Source organism: Diospyros lotus, chromosome 9, assembly GCF_014633365.1.
Source record: "Diospyros lotus cultivar Yz01 chromosome 9, ASM1463336v1, whole genome shotgun sequence".
In the NCBI taxonomy this organism is placed as follows: Eukaryota; Viridiplantae; Streptophyta; class Magnoliopsida; order Ericales; family Ebenaceae; genus Diospyros; species Diospyros lotus.
In genome coordinates, this window is record NC_068346.1 from 32,054,289 (window position 1) to 32,076,861 (window position 22,573).

Consider the following 22,573-nt stretch of genomic DNA (forward strand, 5'->3'; position numbering starts at 1 on the left):
AGCCTAATATTTTGGTTCTTACCGAATAAAAAGTAACACATTTTATGTCTAGTTATCGAACTTTCTCTTTTCGCCTAAAAAAAATAAGAATTGACAATTAAACCTCAATTTTTTTAAAATAAAAAACATCACTTACTTTTTAGTCTTTAAATGATAATAAATAGGTAATTATTTTTGAAGATCAAAATGTCAAAAATAACTCAACCTCAAACAAATTTTAATAAATCATTTTTTATTTTTAATACCAAACTAGTCACTATCCTATAAGTAATTGTATTACATATAATTGTCTAGTTTACTAGTGTTTGGTTTTTTTTACGTAAATTCTTTTTAAGAAAAAAAAAATGAATTCATGGACTTTGAAATTTATATTAAAAGCATGTAATGTCCTTGACATTTGAAAAAAAAAAAAATACAATGACTACTACTCTTATTATAGATCACATTGCAATTACTTCCACATCGTTAGTTAATCTTAATTAACTATTAACTATCTCAGAATAACTAAGATACACTTATATTTTAAAAATCTCTCTCTCTCCTCTCTTTGTTGAATCTACTACCCTATCCTTCTCTTGGTGGCCATAGCACCGATGGTAGGTACTCTCTCTCTCTCTCTCTCTCTCTCTCTCTCTCTCTCTCTCTCTCCATCATGGCATGAAAGATGAACTCCACGAGGCTAGGAGATAAATTAGCCTAGCTAGCTTCATCAACCAACCGCATCACTGGGGTCAGGGATGCAAAGATCTAATTTCGATCTTTGCAACACCAATGTCAATGATGCGTCGGAAAGCTTGGGCATCGTCTACCTACGTTATTCGTTGAGATGCAACACTCCAAGATCATCAACATTGTCCATTTCCTCAGTTATCGAACGAGTCTCTACAACACCAAGCAAGGTGACGAACCTAATAGAGAAGAACAATGACTAGAGATGATGAAGATCAAGAGGAAACTCTCCCTCACTAGAGTGGCTTTGCAATGCACATCATCTCCACACACTGTTTCTCCTGCAGCAATGACCAGGAGGATCTTTTGCTTCTCTCTCTCTCTCTCTCTCTCTCTCTCTCTCTCTCTCATATACGTACTAGAATGGCCCCTACAGTGAGAGCTTCTAGCCTCTCCCATGTAGAGTGTTCATTTACCGTTCGTACCAAGGCACCACTTCAACCACTCACCACCATACGTAGTAGAGATCACCAAGCAATCGATAGAGGGGGGCACAAAAATTGAACTTGAGACCTCAGCTTCAACTCAAGATATATGTCCTATAGAGCTATATAAGCAGTAGTATCGACGACTCCAGTTATTCATGCATAAACGTATAATCTCATACGTAGATCAAAAAGAAGAGGGAATAATAAAGCAAGAAACCATGCCTACCAACCTTCGGGTAGCAGTTCGTTAAAATTACCATACCAAGAGAAGATACTGCAGAATCTCTCACAAATAACAATCACAATTTATACTTGGATAGGGAGATTCTTCATGGAGAAAAGACCCATCACCAAGTGAATACCATATCTAGTGAAGTTCTAGGTTCCACAAACTATAAACATTTCACATGGTGAAGCAGGATGGTTGAGAAGTCTTCCAAGCATGAAATTAAATTCAGCTTGCTCGGCTCCTAATGACATCAAGACCCATTTCAGTAGGATCGGTTGCTTGCAATTCTATCTGAATACCGTCAAGCTCTCTCTTGAACCTATCCTTGGAGCTTGCGTAAATCATCTTGCTTCGCACCCGTGATGTGTCAGGCGACCTTCAGAATAGTTGAATAAAAGACAAAAGGATTAGGAAACGACACCACGAAAAATAACTAGGAGGATAAATTAAGAATGGCAGAACACATGTAGAGAGGACCAATCACCAAGCAATGAAGAAAATCCTGCTTTTTTGACAATTTTCCTCAGTCACAAAATCGAAATCATAGACAGCATATCGGCATTCATCCACAGGAAGGCTTGCAGAGAAGTCCTCATAGCTTTCATTTGGATCACCAACCTTCTCCACAACAACCTGCTTTTGCTTCTCTTCAATCTTGAATATTATGAAGCGGTAGGTTCTTTTTGCCTTCAATTCAAGAAACTTTAACTTGCAGTCATCATGCACAGCCATCCCTGATGTTGCATTTGCCTACGCATTGATAAAGTATAAACTAACATTACACCAATTTGAACTAAATACAACACCAACAATCACATCTCGTTCAAATAACACATTTAAGCGCAATCAGTTACATGAATTTTAGCTCTCTAACCATCTCTATCCATGGCGATATTTACCACTTTGAACTAAATATAACAACCATCACATGTATAGAAATACCACATTTAAGTGCAGCAGGTTACATGAATTCTAGCTCTTTAACCATCTCTATCCATGGCCATATTTACCACTTGAAACTAAATGTCAGGATGAAATAACAATAGTGAGCAGGGATCAACATGTGGTTCATAATTTTTGTGGCCCTTACCAACCAAAATGTACAGCATCAATATTTTATTTTGCCCAATTTCTCTCTTTCCCTCCTAATGCTCTAGCTATTCATCATGGACACTTTGAAATAGGTGCCAAATTTGTATGATCTCATACTCATTGGATATATCAAAATTTGTGTTCAACACGCCACATTGATGTCTACAGTTGGATAGACTTAGAATTTAGTTGATGCCTTAAGCATAACTTGATTTTGTATATTTATTTACATTTGTTGAAGACTTATTGACTTGAGGACTTGAGTACTATTCTTTCATGCTGTAAGAAATTAACAAAATAATATGTCTATGCTGAATGACTTTAAGTGGAGATTGACAATTGAATTAGTTATTTTATTCAATATTTTCTATTGCTATCATATTTATATGCATGGCTAACAAAGATGTATGGCAAACAAAGTTTTCTATATCTTTTCATGTCTCCCATTTCATACAACTGCCCAGCAGCCCATGCCAATGTCATTTGCATCTGTACCTCTTAGCACTGTACTAACATAGACTAAGTTGCACCCACCAGTCGCTCTTTAATTTTTCTACCCAAACTGACATCAATAGATTTGTTCACTTGACCCATAATTTACCAATTGGGGACGGTCCTACATAAAATCCCAAGTCTACAACTAATTGTTGAATCTGTGTATATCTTATTTTCTTGTACAGCATGTTTCCATTTGTTTATTGTCTCCTAATGGTTGTAGTTCTCTTCCCTATTAATAGGGAATGTATTCCCCTGCACATGATTAAGTGAATAAGAGTTTTTTCACTATTCTTCCCTATTTACTACATGGTATCAGAGCAAAGCTCCTAGGGTGTCTATTCGATCCTCATCATCTCCATCCCGGGGCTTGTTCTATCTCCCGGCCTTCATCGCCGGCTACCTTGCTCTCATTTAACAAAGGGTCTCTCTAGGTTCCTCTATCAAAACCGATCGCCGCTGCCACTGGTGCTGCCCACCAGAAGTTCAGCGAATAGGAGGACTCCGACGCTAGCAACCACAGCTGATATCAACCGGTAGGGTGTAGATGGGTGTTTAATGTGAAATACAATGCTGATGATACATTGGAAAGATACAAAGCCTGATTAGTGACTAAGGGCTATACTCAAACGTATGGCATAGATTACTTGAAAACATTTGCACCCGTGGCAAAGATAACTACACTAAGGGTTCTCCTATCTTTGGTTAGCTGTTATGGCTGGGAGTTGATGCAACTAGATTTGAAAAATGCCTTCCTACATGGTGACTTGGAGGAAGAGGTATTTATGGATCCCCCACCTGGTTTTCCTAATGAAAGTTCAGGTTATGCTTGCAAATTAAAGAAAGCTATGTATAGATTAAAGCAATGCCCAAGAGTTTGGTTTGACTCAAGGGCTATGAAGGCAATGGGGTATCAGCAAAGTAGAAAGGATCACACGTTATTCATAAAACATTCAAAGAAAGGTACTCTAACAGCCCTACTTGTTTATGTTAATGATATAATTGTTACTGGCAATGATAAGGATGAGCAAAAATTGTTAGAGGGAAATCTGGCCTGAGAATTTGACATCAAAGACCTTGGTAGGCTCAAGTATTTCTTGGGAATAGAGATTGAATACTCAAAGGAAGGTATATTTCTTTCCAAAAGGAAATATACCATGGACTTATTGGAAGAAACCAAATTGCTAGGTGGCAGGGCAGCAAATACTCCCTTGGATCCTAACCTAAAATTAGGACCAAGTGATAGTCCATTGGTTGATAAGGGGAGATATCAGAGGCTAGTCAAAAGATTGATTTACTTATCTCACACTAGGCTTGACATAGCTTTTGCGGTTAGTTTGGTGAGTCAATTCATGCATAGTCCCACTGAAAAACATATGCAAGTTGTACGAAGGATTTTGTGCTATCTGAAGTCAACACCTGGAAAAGGTCTATTGTTTAAGTCAAGATAGAAGTTAGAAGTCAGGGGATACACTGATGTTGACTATAGTGGTTCACTTGCTGATAGGAGGTCCACTACCAGCTACTGGGTGTTTTTTGGGGAAAATCTAGTGTTATGGAGAAGCAAAAAATAAGGAGTTGTGGCCAGGTCTAGTGCTGAAACAGAATTTAGGGCAATGACCCTTGGATTGTGTGAATTATTTCGGCTGAAAATTATGCTTAGTGATTAGAAAATACTTGGACATTGTCCTATGAAGTTAATGTATGACAATCAAATCAACATTGCACACAATCCGGTACAACATGATCGCATTAAGCATGTTGAGATTGATCGCCATTTCATAAAATAAAAAAAGCTAGATACTAGAGAGATTTGTTTGTCTTTTGTTCCCTGAAAAAATCAGCTAGCTGATTTGCTCACTAAAGGTTTATCAACTTGAGGGGGAGTGTTGAATCTGTGTATATTGTATTTTCTTATACATGTTTCCATTTGTTTATTGTCTCCTAATGGTTGTAGTTCTCTTCCCTATTAATAGGGAATGTATTTCCATGCATATGGTTAAGTGAATAAGAGTTTTTTCACTGTTCTTCCCTATTTACTACACTAATTCATGTTTCCTGAATGGTTACAACAAAATAATAGATCTTAAATGAAAGGTCCAACAGTGAATGTGCATGCTCTTTAGCCAGGGGGAAGAGGGAAAAACACTTGAATGCAAGACTTGCAATCTAGGACAAGCATGGGGTCATTGAATATGCATGCTCTTTTACTAAGGGAAGGGAATAGCACATGAATGCAAGATTTGCAATCTAGAACAAGCACAGGGTCATTGAATATGCATGTTCTTTTACTAGGGGAAGGGGAATAGTGTCATGACCCAAGAATTTATAGAAGGGCAATATAGTAATAGGTTGATAATAGTTGTTAGAAGATATTTTAGATATTTTAGCAATTGGTTAGAAGCACATGGGTGTTGTTATGCAGTTAGTTAAGAGCAAATATGCCTATATAAGGTTACGTAAATGGATGGGATTTTTCATGCTGGAAATTGATATTGAATCTCTCATTTTCCTCTCTACATTTCTCTCCAAATCTCCCTCTCGTTTCTCTCTATTACTCTCTCCCTTTCTATTGATTTCTTCCCCCATTTCTGCCCCATTTCCCTCTCCAATCATTCTGTTCTTAGTTATATTTCAATTCTGATTTCTTCTCCAATTCAATTCCTCTCTAATTACTTCTTAAACCTGTTATGAACTCTAGGTTCATGACAAATGGTATCAGAGAGATTGTTCCTCGGCTGTGAGTTCGGAAATTCAATAGTTGTCCGGTCCAATTTTGAAGTAATCAAGATAGATTCGAAGCAGAACAGTCAATCCTTGGCTGTGATTGCTATAAAGTCGTGTAGCACTCAACAGCAATTCCAATGGTGTTTCCAATGAAGTGATTGATCAGTGAGATTGGTAAGTCTCGTTTGACAATTGGAAGGCGAAGCAATTCCGTTGAACATCCTTAGCCTTCGATCTCTTTCGCTAGTGCAAATTCCAACTATCCTAGCGGCGGAATTTAGGGACAGATCTGAACGAATTCCTAGTGACGGTCCTCCTACTACTTTGTAATTTCTGACGCTAATTTATAGTCGCTACATGTCGAATCTCTGCTGTGTTGTGTGAATTTCAAACGCGAAGTAGGAGGATTGGCTTTCGGCTTGAGAATTTCGGGAAGTGTTGACTGAGCAAGGAAGGTGAGCAACCCCAACAATTCCCTTGGTGAATTCCAATCAATTATTTATTATCATTTCTGTTCAGAATTTGAAGGCGACTAGGCTAGGCGATTCCGACGAAGCTTCCAACGACCCCCTAGAGCAATTTAGGTTGATCGGAAATTGCAGTCGAAGCAGATTTGGAGTATTGGACAGTGATTAGGTGAGTACTCCACTGGGAATCTTGGTTGGCGTTGATTATGGCTAGGTACTAGGTAGCAATCAATTGCAAGCCATAATTGAATACTGACTTGGGAGGCGAAGCAAGAGGTGGATGTCTGGCCACGAATTTCGACAAGCTCCGCACGAAGTGGAAGCAGGTTGGGGCAGTCCTTGAATCACAACAGTTGCATAGAGAGTCTGGGCAATCTTGGATTTGCTGTGATCGAGTGCTGGAAACGATTGCAGCAAGCGAATCCATTGGAGAAACGTCGTCAATCGGGTGGAATTCTAGGGAGTGGAAGGAATACACGTGAATTCCGGCAAATCCAGACTATCTTGGCGGCAGAATTCAAGGACAGATCAGCCACGTTCGCTGATCCAAAGTGGAGCAAATCTTGAGCGATAACTGATCCATAATGGTCCATTGCAGTGAATTTCAGCGATCAGCTTGGATTGCTGTCAGTCCTAGACTCTTGATTAGCAATTAATTGCAGATCAGGGAAGGTAATGGTTGCGGAATGAAAAGGATTCGTGACTCTTACTTATAGTGGGGAGGCTAAAGCAAATTCGGCGGATTTATAAACCAATTCATAAAATTATTGCGTCCATCAGGTCTTAATTACGGGGAATTCCTTTGGTTACAGCACAGTCCAGCAAGGGAGGCGAGCAGCCCAGGCCATTCTAGCACTAAATTTCGGCGATCTAGCAGAACTCCGACAGGTGGAAGGAATACATTTGAGTTTTAACAATTTGGGGTGCAATTGAGTGGTTGGGTAAGGCAAGTCCAACGGTGATTCCAGTAAGTACAAGGAAATATTGCAATAGGCGTGACAGGAGAATTGACAGCCCTAGGCAACTCTTGAAGGCCAACCAAAGTTGTTGTAATGTGCAAATTATCTTGTACCGAAACCAGGTTTGATTTTCGAAGAGTGAATCCGATGCCTGGGGTGATAGACGGCTGCCATAGCATTGAGGATTGGAGTTTGGGAGGCGGACTTCGTTGGCAAGCTAGTAAGGTGAATTCTACTCCGTTTAGGCTATTGCCAACTAATGTGGTTAATTTTCAAGCAAGAGAGTAGCCTCAATTGCAGTGGAGTAGTGCTGCATTTTTAGTGGGATGTCCTACTCGGGAGGTTTTGGGAAGCAATGCCCACGTCATACAATCAAGTCCTCAATGGCAGCAAAAAAATGCTACATTTTCAGTTGACCAGAAGCATCAAACATGGGGAAAGAATTTTGAGAAAGAGATTAGCCAAGGGTACAAGGAAACAAGCAGTGGGATTCATGAAACGTGCAAGAAATTCAGTCACATGGTCCGCGAGAAGCTACAGGAGTTTGCAATGATACTGACTAAAAAGTATCATTACAACTTTCCGATAAAATATTTCGATGATTATTACGGAAGTTTTAACAAAGAGAACTTCCTTAAAATGGAGCAACCACGGCAAGAGTTAATACACTTAAATGTGCCAAATAAGGGCTGGTAGGAAAGAAATGAAGGGTCAAGCCAGATTGTAGATTTCTCTTCCATCCAAGGCAAGTTTCTTGCGAATTATGACCTTGATAGTAGGTCTATCCACCACCAGAAGATTCAAAGTGGTGAGAAATTCTTGACGCCGGTTGTAGCTGGGGAAAAAGCTTAAGGAGGCAATTGAAGAAGTCAAAGGTTTTGTCAAAGGGAACAAAACTCCCACTGCTGTATTGGTTCTTCCCCCAGTTGGCAAATCTAAATGCTTGTCTATTACATTGAAGGACGAACAGAAGGCTAGAGAACTCGTTAGTCAACCTTCTGCATTCAAAACAACACACAACGAAGATGATGAGAAGGGGGTAACATATGTGGTAGTTGGTCGGTTGAGTGAGTTTTGGAATGATCGACATTTGAAGGCTGTAGGGTTGCAGATTTCAGATGCTACTTGCGACAAAGAGCGGCTAAATTCATTGAAGGCATTTGATGTGAACACATTGACAGGTTTTGGCATTATATTGGATCCCCAGACTATGGGTACTAGCAACCTTAATTTGGTAGCTATTGCAAACCCAAGGGAAATAGTATGTTACTCTTTGGAGAAAGATGCAGTTCTGTGAAACTTAGAAGGAGGAAGAAGGAAAGAATGATGAACCAAATAGAGAAGGCTAGAATTGGATGAAGAGCCATGGCTACTTGTTGCAAGTTCTTGGGAATAAGAACTTTCTCAAGGAGGGGGGAATTGTCATGACCCAAGAATTTATAGAAGGGCAATATAGTAATAGGTTGATAATAGTTGTTAGAAGATATTTTAGATATTTTAGCAATTAGTTAGAAATACATGGGTGTTGTTATGCAGTTAGTTAGGAGCAAATATGCCTATATAAGGTTACGTAAACGGATGGGATTTTTCATGCTGGAAATTGATATTGAATCTCTCATTTTTCTCTCTACATTTCTCTCCAAATCTCCCTCTCGTTTCTCTCTATTAATCTCTCCCTTTCTACTAATTTCTTCCCCCATTTCCCTCTCCAATCATTCTGTTCTCAGTTACATTTCAATTCTGATTTCTTCTCCGATTCAATTCCTCCCCAATTACTTCTTAAACCTGTTATGAACCCTAGGTTCATGACAAATAGCACTTGAATGCAAGACTCGCAATCCTGGAGAAGCAGAGGGAAAATGACACATGGTGATTGAGCCATATTTTACTTGAAATGCAAATCCTTCAGAGGAAGACAACAGGAATGCAATCAATGCTTGTGATTGCTGTTGTTGGACAATGGGACTATTTGCACCACATGTTCTGAAATGCAGTGCTATCTGATGCAGATGAAGAGTTCTAAACCTGATAGCACTAAAAATTTTAGGCCTCAGCTTCCTAGTACAATTTAGATTTCCCAGTCTGATAAGGATTAGGATTTTTTTTTTTTTTCGAGTTTAATGTGGATTCCTAATTTGCTATATGTAAGTTTATAAATACCATACATGTATAGCAATTCTTCAAATTTAGATCATTGATCATTGAATTCAAAGAATGCATTTGACATTCCCCCCCCCCCCCCCCCCCCCCTCTCTCTCTTCTCAGTTTCTCCTTCTTCTTCCCTTGTTTGGTCAGCTCTGCTTCGCTCTTATTTCTCTGTACTATTCCTTTCTTCTCTCCTTGTTGTCCATAATCAATGTGCTACCAGAGCCTATTCTCTCTCTTTTTCTTTAGATGTTCCTTTCTATTCCCTTATCTGTCTTCTCTATATTATCTCTCTCAACTTCATTGCATTTCCTTCACTTTTTGTCATCTTCTCCACTCTCTGTTGTTTTGTTCCTCCTATCTTTTTGTACATGCCCTTCAATTATTCCTCTCTCCTCCTTCCCATAGGTGTACTGTTTTGAATAATTATTTAGAAGTGCAGTCATTCAGGACCATTGGACAACAAAACTTTTATGCTTGCGTTTCCTACTTCAATTTAGAAATCCTAGTTTGGAAAGAATTATGAATGTTTTGTTTTGTTTCTTAGTTTGAATTGGATTTCAAGTTTTCTAGGATCACATGAATATATAGATCCTCCCCCTCTTCTCCTCAGTTTCTTCTTCTGCCAGATCCTCCTCCCCTTATTTAATTTTCTTTGTTCTTTTTTTTCTCTCATTTGTGCTTCATCTCTAAGGTTCACTGGATCATCATTTTTACTAGTTTTTCTAGCCTCTAACAATGAACATAACTTTGGACTTAAAATTGACTGGTGTATGTAAACTACATTTTTGTTTTCACAGTATAATTGATAAAAGTTAGCAAATGATTTAATAACATCAAATTTCTAGGAACTCTCACTCCATTTATATTTCTATGACTTAAAATATCATACTGCTAGTTGATCTATAGAATTTGGTCAATAACAAAAGGCAAAGTGTAGTGTTAGTCTCTCATTCATCATAGATTCAATTAAATTGCTTTCAACATGAAAGTTAGAAGGCTTGAACAGAAACATTAAAAATTTACAGATAAAATTAAAAATTACTAGTTTTCAGGTTCAGTTTTGATAAAAAGAAAATCAAATTAAAAACAAAGTAAACACAGCAAAAGGGAAAAGAAAATTGAATTTTAAAAAGGATTGGTAAAAAACTGTTAAAGAACAGATGAAGAAGCTATTTTCAAGCAACTCCAAGACACCACTGCCATAAAATTCATTATAGTCTGTTGGACGGAATTAAGGAGCCAAAGACAAGAAGACTTTCAGCTAAAGAAGAAGTCTAGTAGATGTGGATAAATTAGAGTAGATAATATGAAATTTATATAGTGTAAATCTTGTTGTAAAGTTGGATTTAATTCCTAAGTTTTAGAAGATAGTTTTTCCTATTTTTTTGGAGATAGATATTCTAAATCTTCTCCTATTTTCTAGGAGGAAGAATAAAATCCTAAGCTGTATATAAACTCCTCTTGTGAGTTCCATGATTTATTCAAGTCTTTAATCTTTCTAAGATTTGTTTCATGGTATCAGAGCCTTGTTCCATGATTTATTCAAGTGTTTAATCTTTCTAAGACTTGTTTCATGGTATTAGAGCCTTGTTTCGATTTTCTATACTCAGCATTTCATTAGCTGCAGTCGAGAACATGGCAGATCATCATCAGAATCCTACTCTAACTGAGGCATCAGCCACAAGCTCTCCGAGCATTCTTCCTCATCTTCCTTTTGCAGCCAGTTATTCCACCAGTCCGATTGATCATCATCCACTACAAATCACTCACTATAAACTAAATGGGAGTAATTTTAGGGAGTGCTCTCAATCTGTGATGTTGGTTATCAAAGGGAAAGGAAAATTTGGTTACTTAACTGGGTCTATTCCTTCTCCATCAACGACAACAGCTACATATGATGTTTGGGAGGCTGAAAATTCCACCATAATGGTATGGTTAATAAACTCAATGGAGCCTAAGATTGGTAGAGCTTATCTATTTTATAAAACTACAAAAGAGGTGTGGGATTCGGTCCAATAGATGTACTCGGACCTAGAGAATTCATTCCAATGTTTTGAGATCCGATCTGCCATCAAAACAACCCACCAAGGTACTTTAACTGTTACTGATTATTTTAATCTTTTGATTGAACTAGGAAATGAGATGGATCTTTTCTACATTGTTAATTGGAAGTGCTCAGAAGATAGTAATCTATACAATAAAATGATTGAAAAGGATAGGGTGTTTGATTTTCTCCATGGGTTGAATCTGGAATTAGATGAAGTTAGAGGAAGGATATTGGGGACAAAGCCCTTGCCCTCCCTCAAGGAGGCTTTTTCGGAAGTAAGATACTGGCGCATCCGATCATACGACTAGTTTAGCCTCTTACATGATAGAATATGTAAAATGTACTACCTCTATTGAGATTTCTATGGCCAATGGAACTACTTCTCCTGTTATGGAGTTTGGAACTATTTGTATTTCTGGATTAAAGTTGAAATCAGTCTTGCATGTCCCTAGTTTACAATGTAACTTATTATCAGTCCATAAGATTACTCGAGATATGAATTGTTACGTCACTTTCTTTCCATCCTATTGCTTGTTTTAGGACCAAGCCTCGAAGATAATGATTGGCAATGCTAGGGAAAGAGACGGCTTATACTACTTCGTAGAAGATACCTTAGTTTCTGCAGCAAATAAGGCTAGTTTAACAGTCACTACTAATGCCAAAATTCTTTTATGGCATAAAAGATTAGGACATCCAAGTTTTCCCTACTTATAGTTCTTGTACCCCCTGTTTTTCATCAATAAAAATCAGAATTTTGCATGTGAGCAGTGCACCCTTGCTAAACAAACCCGTGCCTCTCATCCTATTCAATCCTATAAACCATCTACTCATTTCCATTTAATTCACAGTGATATTTGGGGACCATCTAAACACCCAAATATTTCTGATTCTCGATGGTTTATTACGTTTATTGATAATCACACTAGGGCTTGTTGGGTGTACCTAATGCAAAAAAAATCAGATGCCAGTTTTATCTTCAAGAAATTTCATAAACTAATCTTGAATATGTTTCAAACCTCCATTCACATTCTTCGAACAGATAATGGTCAAGAATATTTCTCTCATGACCTTACCAACTATCTTTCTAAACATGGTATTTATCATCAAAGCTCATGTCCTTATACGCCACAACAAAATGGCATTGTAGAAAGGAAAAATAGGCACATCTTAGAGGTGGCCCGAGCAATTATGTTTACTACCAATGTTCTCTATTTTTACTGGGGAGAAGCTATGCTTACAGCAGCTTATTTAATTAACTGCCTCCCCTCCAAACCTTTGGGTTTTAAGACTCCTCTTGATCTCCTTTGTCAGTCCTTCCCGAAAACTGTGTTCCCTAATTCTATTTCTCCTAAGATCTTTGGTTGTGTTGTGTACATACACAACCATAGTCTTTCCTGTACCAAACTTGACCCAAAGACCATCAAATGCATTTTTTATTGATTATTCTCCTTTCCAAAAAGGTTATAAGTGTTATTGTCCTAACACTCGGAAGATCTTTGTGACCACCAATGCTACATTTTATGAAGATCTCTCATTTTACCAATCATCTGGTCATCCTACTGTCAATCAACTTCTCCTTCCTAATTACTCTCCATTGATCATCTTCTACCAGTATGCTCTCAAGGGGGAGAATTACCACCTGAGAACATCTTAGCACAACAATCTCAATCAATCTTCTTCCCCTTCTTCCTCTTCTTCCCTTCCTAGTTGTCCTTCCTCCCCTATGTCGAATGCAGCCTTTTTTCCTAAACCCATGTCCTGTTCTGGTGCTGATAATCCACCGCCTGGCTTAAGGGCTGATGATCCTTTATTGGTGTACTCAAGACATTCTCAGCCTCAACATTGCCAGTCATCACTTCCAAAAGCTGGCTAAGAAGCTAGTCCATCAGAGGACAGCTTGAAAAAGGATGAGACAGAAACTGACTAGCTGGCCAGTGGCCAAGATGATCTTGATTGGGCTATGCCAATTGCTCTAAGGAAGGGGGTAAGATCATGTGTAAAGTACCCTATGATTAATCATCTGTCTTATTCTAAATTGTCTCCCCAGTTCAAAGGTTTTTGTGGCAAAAATTGACAGCATCCGAGAACCAAAAAATGTTCAAGAAGCTATGAGTGATCCCAAATAGAAGAATGTTGTTATGGAGGAAATGAATGTTCTTATAAAAAACAATACTTGGGACTTTGTTACATTACCTGCTAACCAGAAAGTAGTAAGATGCAGATGGTTTTTTTCAGTGAAGCATAAAGCGAATGGAAGTGTGGAACAATACAAGGCCAAGTTGGTAGCCCAAGATTTCACACAAATCTATGAGATTGACTATGAAGAAACTTTTGCTCCAGTGGCAAAGCTTAACTCTATTCGGGTACTAATTTTTCTTGCTGTTAATTTGGACTGCCCTTTGTTTCAATTTGACATTAAAAATGCTTTTTTAAATGACGACTTGGATAAGGATATTTACATGAAGATGCCTCCCAGTTTTGAACAAAGTGCTGGTTATGATATAGTGTGCAAGATGAAGAAATCTTTGTATGGACTTAAACAGTCCCCATAAGCATGGTTCAAGAAGTTTAGTATGACTCTAAATATGGTAGGATATAAGCGAGGGTAAGCTGATCATACCTTGTTTATAAAACACACGGCAAGAGGAAAGAAAGTTATATTAATTGTGTATGTTGATAATATTATTGTGACATTGAGATGATTTGCAGGAAATTGAGAGCTTAAAACAGCAATTAAGGGCAGAATTTGAGGTAAAAGACCTAAGAATAATGAGATATTTCCTAGGAATGGAGGTTGCTAGGAGCAAGGAAGGCCTTTTCATCTCACAACGAAAGTATACTTTAGATTTACTAAAGGATACAGGTATGATGGGATGCCGGCCAGTTGGAACTCCCTTAGAGAAGGGCTGGAAAAAAGATGAGAAAGGAAAGGATATTCATGTAGACAAGGAGAGGTACCAAAGATTGGTCGGAAGTCTCATATATTTGTCACTAACTAGACCCAACATAGCCTATGCAGTCAATGTGGTAAGTCAGTATATGCGTTCTCCTACTCAAAAACACTTACAAGCAGTGTTTCATGTTCTTAGGTATTTAAAAGGAACACCTGGAAAGGGCTTATTATTCCGGAAGACCAATGAAAGAGGGATAGAAGGCTTTGTGGATGTTGATTGGGCAGGATCTCGTGAGGATAGCAGGTAAACCTCAGGCTATTGTACTAAGTTATGGGGGAATGTGGTGACGTGAGCAAAAAACAATCAATGGTGGCTCGCAGCAGTGCTAAAGCTGAATTCCGAGCCATAGCTCATGGAATTTGAGGCAGCGTGAAGCACGAGTATGAAGAAAACACACTAAAATAAATCCTTAAAAGAACAAACTTCAATGGCCAAAACTTGGCTTTCAAGAAAACGCAAAAACAAGACTGTTTTGCTAAAAAAACCCAAATAGGTTGCTGAAATTTGATTAATAAAAACTTGATTACAAACTCTAGATCCTAGGTATATTTATAGTGTTTGGCTAATCCAAATCCATCTAATATTTGAAAAACAAAATCCAACTAGAATTCTAATAGAAATAAATCCTAAATAAAAGTCAACTAGAATCCTAATAAAAATAAAACTCTAATCAAACATGAAGTAGAATCCTAAATCAAGTAGAAACATGAAATAGAATCCTAAATCAAGTAGAAATATAAAGTAGAATCCTAAATCAAGTAGAATTATAAAACTTAAGAAGTATTAAAATAACATTATGGCACTACTATTTAGGTGATACTGTTCCAGTTTAGTTGGGTTGGCCTTGGGCCGAGTCTTAATTGGTGACCGCATCATTCATCTTCACTTGAGAAAAAATTCGACCTCAAATTTTGATCCTGTTTGGACAAATCCACATCCGATAAGTACGAAGAGAGATTAGCCACTTTGAATGTTTAGAAATACCCATATGATTAGGCAAATCCACAACATAAGCATTGTCATTGGTCTTCTTTGGAATCTTGTAAGGACCATACTTCTTTAGCTTGAATTTGTTCTGCTTTCCTACTGGAATTTGTTCCTTCTTCAAAAAGATCATAACTTCATCTCCAATCTCAAATACCTTGTGCTTCCTATGCTTGTCAGTTGTCGCCTTATATTTCTTATTTGTGCAACTTTTGCTTGACATCTTCTTGAACCGCTTGAACTTTTCTGCTAAGGGAACATGAGCAAAGACATTCCTCCCCTTCTTAGCCATATCAGCATTGGCATGGGTCCAATCATCGCCATGTTTGTTGCCTTCTGCCTCCATTGCATTATTACTGTTAGATTGAAGACGTTGAACCTTCCATCTTGAGCGCTTCTCTAATCTAGTAGATCTTATTGCCTTCGATTCAACCATGCCAGATCTTGAATAAACTGTAGAAGGATTTGCTACCATGACCTCCATCTCCTTTACAGTAGCAAGTCGATTAGAGGAAACACCACCATCATTGGGTTGCGAAGCAATGCTTGAGCCATCGGGACTGGAAAATACCCCAGTATGAGTCAATAACCTTGGAGTTTCTATCATGTTAGCAACATAAATCAGACCTGAGTTTGCAAACGTTGAGGTTGCTGGGACAACATAATCTTCGAAATCAAGCTCCACTTTAAAAGCTTTGGTTTGAGTCTTTTCCACTATGGGTAACAAAGTATAACGCACACTTTCTTTCTCAAGCTGATATGTGTTCTTCCTACCCGAGTGCTTAGCATCCACATCAAATTGCCAAGGCCTCCCAAATAAAATATGGCAAGCATCCATATCAACAATATCACAATAGACTTCGTCGGAGTACTTACCAATAGAGAAAGGCACCCTGCAACGTTCATCCACATGTATGCCACCAACTTCTTTGATCCATCCAATCATGTAAGGGCTTGAATGTTTTTCAGGAGTTAACTGCATCTTTGCCACCACGTCTCTTCCTATGATGTTCTCCTGACTTCCACTATCAATAATCAACTCAAAGATTTTTCCTTTCACCATACACCTCGTGCGAAAAAACTTATGCCGTTGAGTAGTATCTTCATTCTTTTGAGATAGCATTAACTTCCTCACTACACAGGTATATTGCCCATGTCCATAATCTTCTTTGTCATCCTCCCCATCAGGCCCGCAATATACTTCCTCTTCAACAACGTCTTTCTCTTCCTTTTCTACAATGTTAACTGTTTTCCTCCTTGGACAATCACTAGATCGATGCCCAACCTCATTGCACTTGAAACATTTTAAAAGAATAGGCTTTGCATAAGGATTAGGGGATTTTGGAAGATTAGAAGTAGTACCTCGAATGTTTTCCCTCGTTGTAGCCTTATTAGGGTTGACTGTATGGGGTGGATTGGAGGGTTGCGCTCCTTGAACCGACTTGCCTTTATCAAAAGCTGGTTGTTTATTTTCATTCTCACTATATCGACGATAGTTGTCATTACGAGATCTCTCACTCAACATTAACTCAACCTTTAAAGCTAAGTTCCTTGCTTATTGCACACTCAGAACCATCTGAACCCCAATTTTATCACAAATAACAAGTTTCAATCCATTCAAGTAACGAGCTGCTTGTTGATTGTCACTTTCTGACAATTGGTTTCTCTCCGCCAATCCCAAAAACTCAGAAGTATATTCATTCACACTCTTCATTCCCTATGCACATCTTTGATAAGCTTCAAACATATATTGTTCATAGTTAGGGGGCAAAAACCTACCTCTTAACAGCTGCTTCATTTGTCTCCATGTCTGAACTGGCTGTCGGCCTTCTCTCAATCTCGTCTCTCTTAATCGCTCCCACCAAACAGATGCACCGCCCTTCAATCTGTAAGCCACTAATTTTACTTGTCGTTCATCTGGGATCTCCATGTATTCGAAAAAACGGTCAACCTCAGTGATCCAATCCAAGAACCCCTCAATATCAAGATCTCCACTAAAAGTAAGAATATCAACTTTTAGTTTATACTCATCGTTGCCCCAGTGGTTGTGCTGATGTGCATTCCTCCTAACCCCTCTACCACCAGGGTTAGCTATTGTTAGACCAAAATCATCCTTTTCATCGCTATCTTCAATCACTGGTCTTCTAGGATTAACAAGGACATGATTAATGGGTGGTCTTCCCGCTCCGGCTTGATTCACCCCCCATTATTCAGGTTTCTATCATCATCAACTCGTAGTAAGGTGCCCAATTGGTTGCTATGTTGCTCCAATCGCTGCTGGATAGTACGAGTTACTTCCCGCTGTTCTTCGATTACTCTCCAAACTGCGGACAACCCCTGATCACCGTCACGAGGCTGGTTGCTACCGTTACCTTCAAGATTGGCCATCTGATTGGTTGATTAACCACTCTGATACCACCTGACGCAGCATGTAGCGCGAGTGTGAAGAAAACACACTAAAATAAATCCTTAAAAGAACAAACTTCAATGGCCGAAGCTTGGCTTTCAAGAAGACGCAAAAACAAGACTGTTTTGCTAAGAAAACCCAAATAGGTTGCTGAAATTTGATTAATAAAAACTTGATTACAAACTCTAGATCCTAAGTATATTTATAGTGTTTGGCTAATCCAAATCCATCTAATATTTGAAAAACAAAATCCAACTAGAATTCTAATAGAAATAAATCCTAAATAAAAGTCAATTAGAATCCTAATAAAAATAAAACTCTAATCAAACATGAAGTAGAATCCTAAATCAAGTAGAAACATGAAATAGAATCCTAAATCAAGTAGAAATATAAAGTAGAATCCTAAATCAAGTAGAATTATAAAACTTAAGAAGTATTAAAATAACATTATGGCACTACTATTTTGGTGATACTGTTCCGGTTTAGTTGGGTTGGTCTTGGGCCGAGTCTTGATTGGTGACCGCATCAGAATTTGTGAAGTAATTTGGTTGGAAAGGCTAATAAAAGATCTAGGGATACCCTTAACTCAACCAACCAGGGTTTATAGTGATAGCAAATCAGCTATCAGCATTGTAAAGAATACAGTGCAGCATGACCGAATGAAGCATGTGAGAATAGACCGAAGTTTTATAAAGAGGGAGATAGAAGAAGAAGAGATCAGTTTGTTCTATATTTCTACAAAAAACCAGATAGCCGATGTTCTCACAAAGGTAGTTGCAAGACTGTGTTTTGAAGAGTTAATTGGCAAGCTAGGAATGACTTGTATCTATTCATCAGCTTGAGGGGGAGTGTTGGACGGAATTAAGGAGCCGAAGACAAGAAGACTTTCAACTAAAGAAGAAGTCTAGTAGATGTGGATAAATTAGAGTAGATAATATTAAATTTATATAGTGTAAATCTTGTTGTAAAGTTGGATTTAATTTCTAAGTTTTAGGAGATAGATATTCTAAATCTTCTCCTATTTTCTAGGAGGAAGAATAGGATCCTAAGCTGTATATAAACTCCTCTCGTGAGTTCCATGATTTATTCAAGTCTTTAATCTTTCTAAGACTTGTTTCATATTCAATTTGTTCCTTCCTAACCTAAGAGAAGCTTTGAGAAAAATAAACATGATAAAATTATTGGACATTGTTCAGTACTGAAAATAGGCTTGGTCATCTAAAAATTGTCCACAAAAGGCAGAAACTGGACATGATATTCAAATAAAAAATTCAAATAGAAAATGGAAAACTCCATTTTCCATTTCCAAATTTATATTGACAGAAACATCTTCAGAATGTTTCCCATTGTTTTCTTCACCAAAAAAAAAAAAGAGGATTTCCAAATAGAAAAAAGAATTTCCAACTAAAACAAAATCAATATGAATTGTACTTGTAATGTAAATACTAAAAAAAACAAAACAAAAAAGAAAGTCCGACAACCAGATGCCCCAGCATCATAGGGGTTCAGCAGCAGTTGGTAGCCAGCCACCAATAATTGCTTTTTTTATATATATATAATTTTCTGTTATTAGAAGAGGTGAGAAAAAGGGTGAGAAAGGAGAGAGAAAGAAAAGGGGGTAAAATGGTCATTTCACATTTTTTAAAACAAGGGTGGTCATACTTTTTTTCAAAATAGAGGGGAGGTCCCCTCAATTTTACCTAGCCTTAGGGGGAGTGGGTGTAATTTACCATAAACAATAATGCAAAACTATAAGTCTATAACATTATAATTTTACAATTGTCTAAAAATAAAAATATTTGTAACTAATAACATTAACTTATAGAAAATACTAAAAATATTAGTGACAACAAACTAGTACTATAAAATGTTTTTACTATCACACGATACATGATTTGTAATGCACAATTCACTTCAATACTCATCCCCACTAATACGAACCAAAGAGTGAATTGTATTTAACTCTGAATCACAACCTAAATCGCATGTATTGTACAATACGATACAACGTTAGATGACAAAGTTGATAGCAGTGGTGATAATGGCATTAATATTGAAGGGAAGGATAATTAGATATAGATTAATATACAATACAATGTTGATTAAATCTTTTCTCATCATTTTAAGACTTCATGACTTATGATTTATGAGTTTATGACTTTTGTAAGATTTATGGTTAAATTTGGAATCCTTTGTAGCTTATTTCCATGCCATACATGATACCAATATTGTCAAACTTGGGTTAAAATTACTATTTTTAGTACTTTCTTCATGTTGTAGGTATAAACATCTTTAAGATTATACTTTTTAAGCTATTTATCAAATTGTTATTGTATCTTGCAATACAATACAATTCACGACTTGGAAATTAGGCCTTCTAATTCACAATATGTATCTCAAGTTGATAACTATATTATGAAATTTTTAAAATTTTGAAAACCCAAAATGAACTTTATAATTAATGCCATCAACGATTATCATTAATATTGTAGTGTAGGAATATCATGAATATTGTATTGGTAAATGGCAATATTAATCTTACAGTAATTACTGAAAAAATATTGACATAGTATTATCAATCTAATTAATTCATAATTGTAATAGAATAATAGATATTATTATCTATTAATAAAATATTAATATGTAAAATTAGAATATTAGCAATATCACGAATGTCATACTGATGGTGTTAATTCTTATAATGATATAGTTAATATTATTATGTAATAATTATATTAATATTATTAAAAATAAGATATCACATTGTTTAACAGCTAGACATATTTCATATAATCATCTTGAATAATTTTTTTAGTTAAAAAAAATAGTTGTCTATAATTAACAATTGAATATATTTTCCAATTATTTAGTGAACAAGTAAAAATGAAGATGAAGTGAAAAACTAGAGGTGGAAACCTAGAAAATGTTTTGCTTAACTAAATAATGCCTTGACATCACTTGATTCACCCTTATAGAACACTTGTGTACTACGCTTAAAACACAAATCCCAATTTGTCAGTCAGTACTTCTAGTAACAAAATGGTCAAACCTTATAACCTTTCAAGTCAAAAAAACAATAGTGTAAACATTGTCATGTCCCACATCGATTGGATATATAGTATCGCACAGGTATGTAAGGTCTTGGGTGCATGCGTTGAGCCTAACAACAATAACATTACATTTAGATCAGGCATTCATGACAAAGTGATATCAAAACACGACTCAAGTATGTTATTCCTTTATATGTTGTGGGCACCATTGAAGACACCAGAGTCGAAGTAGGAGTCGAAGTGACAAGGGTATCACGCAATTGGGTGAGAGAAATAGTCACATCAGACATTAATTGGAGCCAGGATGCTATAAAATAAAAGTATATAAGGTCTTGGATGAGCAACACCTCTTTTAGGGGGTGTGATCATGCCATATACTAACAAAATAAAGCTTCCAAATTCATAATTGCAATGGACCTAAAGCTGACAAATTTAAGCTGCTTAAATCCATGCACAAATGCTTTCCCGTCACATTTATTGGATGATGAAATAAATTTCTGCAGTGAAATTCCTTTGTAAATGAATATCAAATGGACCGGGAAAACAAAATTGGGGTCACCCAATTCCCCCAATTCTTTACACCCCAGTTGCCAGTCAACCAGACAAATATTCAAGTAGCACAGTTGATAACTGCCTGGATGATAAGTATAATATACACAATAGCGATAGCAACGGCACTCAAGAAAGCCGGATTCCCAAATTTTTTTCAGGTTCACCCAAACACAACATAAATTAAGGGATTAGGCAAATGCACACACCAAGAAATGCAATACCCCTGCCCCGAAAGAAGAATAAACAAATTGTGACGCAAAAAGTATACAAACTTCACTCCTGAAAAAACCCCCCACTCAAACGAAATTCAACAAGGCAAACACTCATACACCCCACAACGATAGAAACCCTACAATCAAAGCCCGACGAATCAGATCCGTGGACTGCACAATTTCAAATGAGAAGCATCCAGCCACAGAAAATTCGCCACCAATTTTACAAAATCAAAATCTATAACGGCATCAATTGACAGATTGAACACAGAGCAACTCCAAATGCCACACAAAATACACAACTATATATAGCCCTAGTGAGAGGGAGATAACTGACCATTTTTTCAGGAGAAACGAGCAATCGAGAGATAGAGAAAGAGAGAGAGAACAAGGCTCCGATGAGTTGAGAAATGTAGATGGATGGATTCAGAGGTTAGATGCCTTGGAAATCAAAATGGAAGTAGTCTCTTGGTTCGCGTACGCTTTGATGAATCTCTCTCTCTCTCTCTCTCTCTGTAGTCGCACGCGTCGGGTGAGATAAAAGTGCACCGCCCAAACGACGATGCGACACGTCAACTATTCCAAAAACATAATATATATATATATACCTAAATTTCGCATATCGGATTTGTTTTAAGTAGATATTTATACATTTTGAGAAATTATATGAATTTTCTTCCCTAAATCACTTTTGAAAAATGATTCACCTAACTTTTTATTTAAAAGATAAATTTATCTTAATTTTTATAAATAAAAAAAATAATACATATGTCCTCCAGTACATTCTAAAAAATTTAATAAATAATTTGATAAAAATCTTATAATATTTTTTTATTTTATTTTGACAATTTCATATCTTACTTTGAAAAATATTTTAACTTTATTTTGATACAAGTTTATCTTACTCATTTTAACAAATGCTACCTAACAAAGTTAGAGAATCGACGACTTTGCTATTTTTATTAACAATTTTCTTTATCTTCTCTCTTTTTATAAACTATCTTGTTTCTCTTCTCTAATTTCTATTTTCTATCTCTCTTCCCTTCTTATCTCATTTACTTTGTTATAAGTTGTAGTGGTTCGGCAATCATCA

At 36.9% G+C, this 22,573-nt stretch overlaps 1 protein-coding gene across 1 annotated transcript; it reads right to left on the reverse strand.

Annotated features, from left to right (window-relative positions):
• Positions 1-1,361: 1,361 nt before the first annotated feature.
• LOC127810225 (actin-depolymerizing factor 2-like) lies at positions 1,362-22,045 on the reverse strand. Its single transcript, XM_052349569.1, has 3 exons — positions 21,818-22,045; positions 1,871-2,136; positions 1,362-1,762 (listed from the first exon to the last, which is right to left on the reverse strand). Exons 1-3 carry the CDS (start codon positions 21,818-21,820, stop codon positions 1,612-1,614), a joined length of 420 nt encoding a protein of 139 aa, XP_052205529.1. The 5' UTR covers positions 21,821-22,045; the 3' UTR covers positions 1,362-1,611.
• Positions 22,046-22,573: the final 528 nt, after the last annotated feature.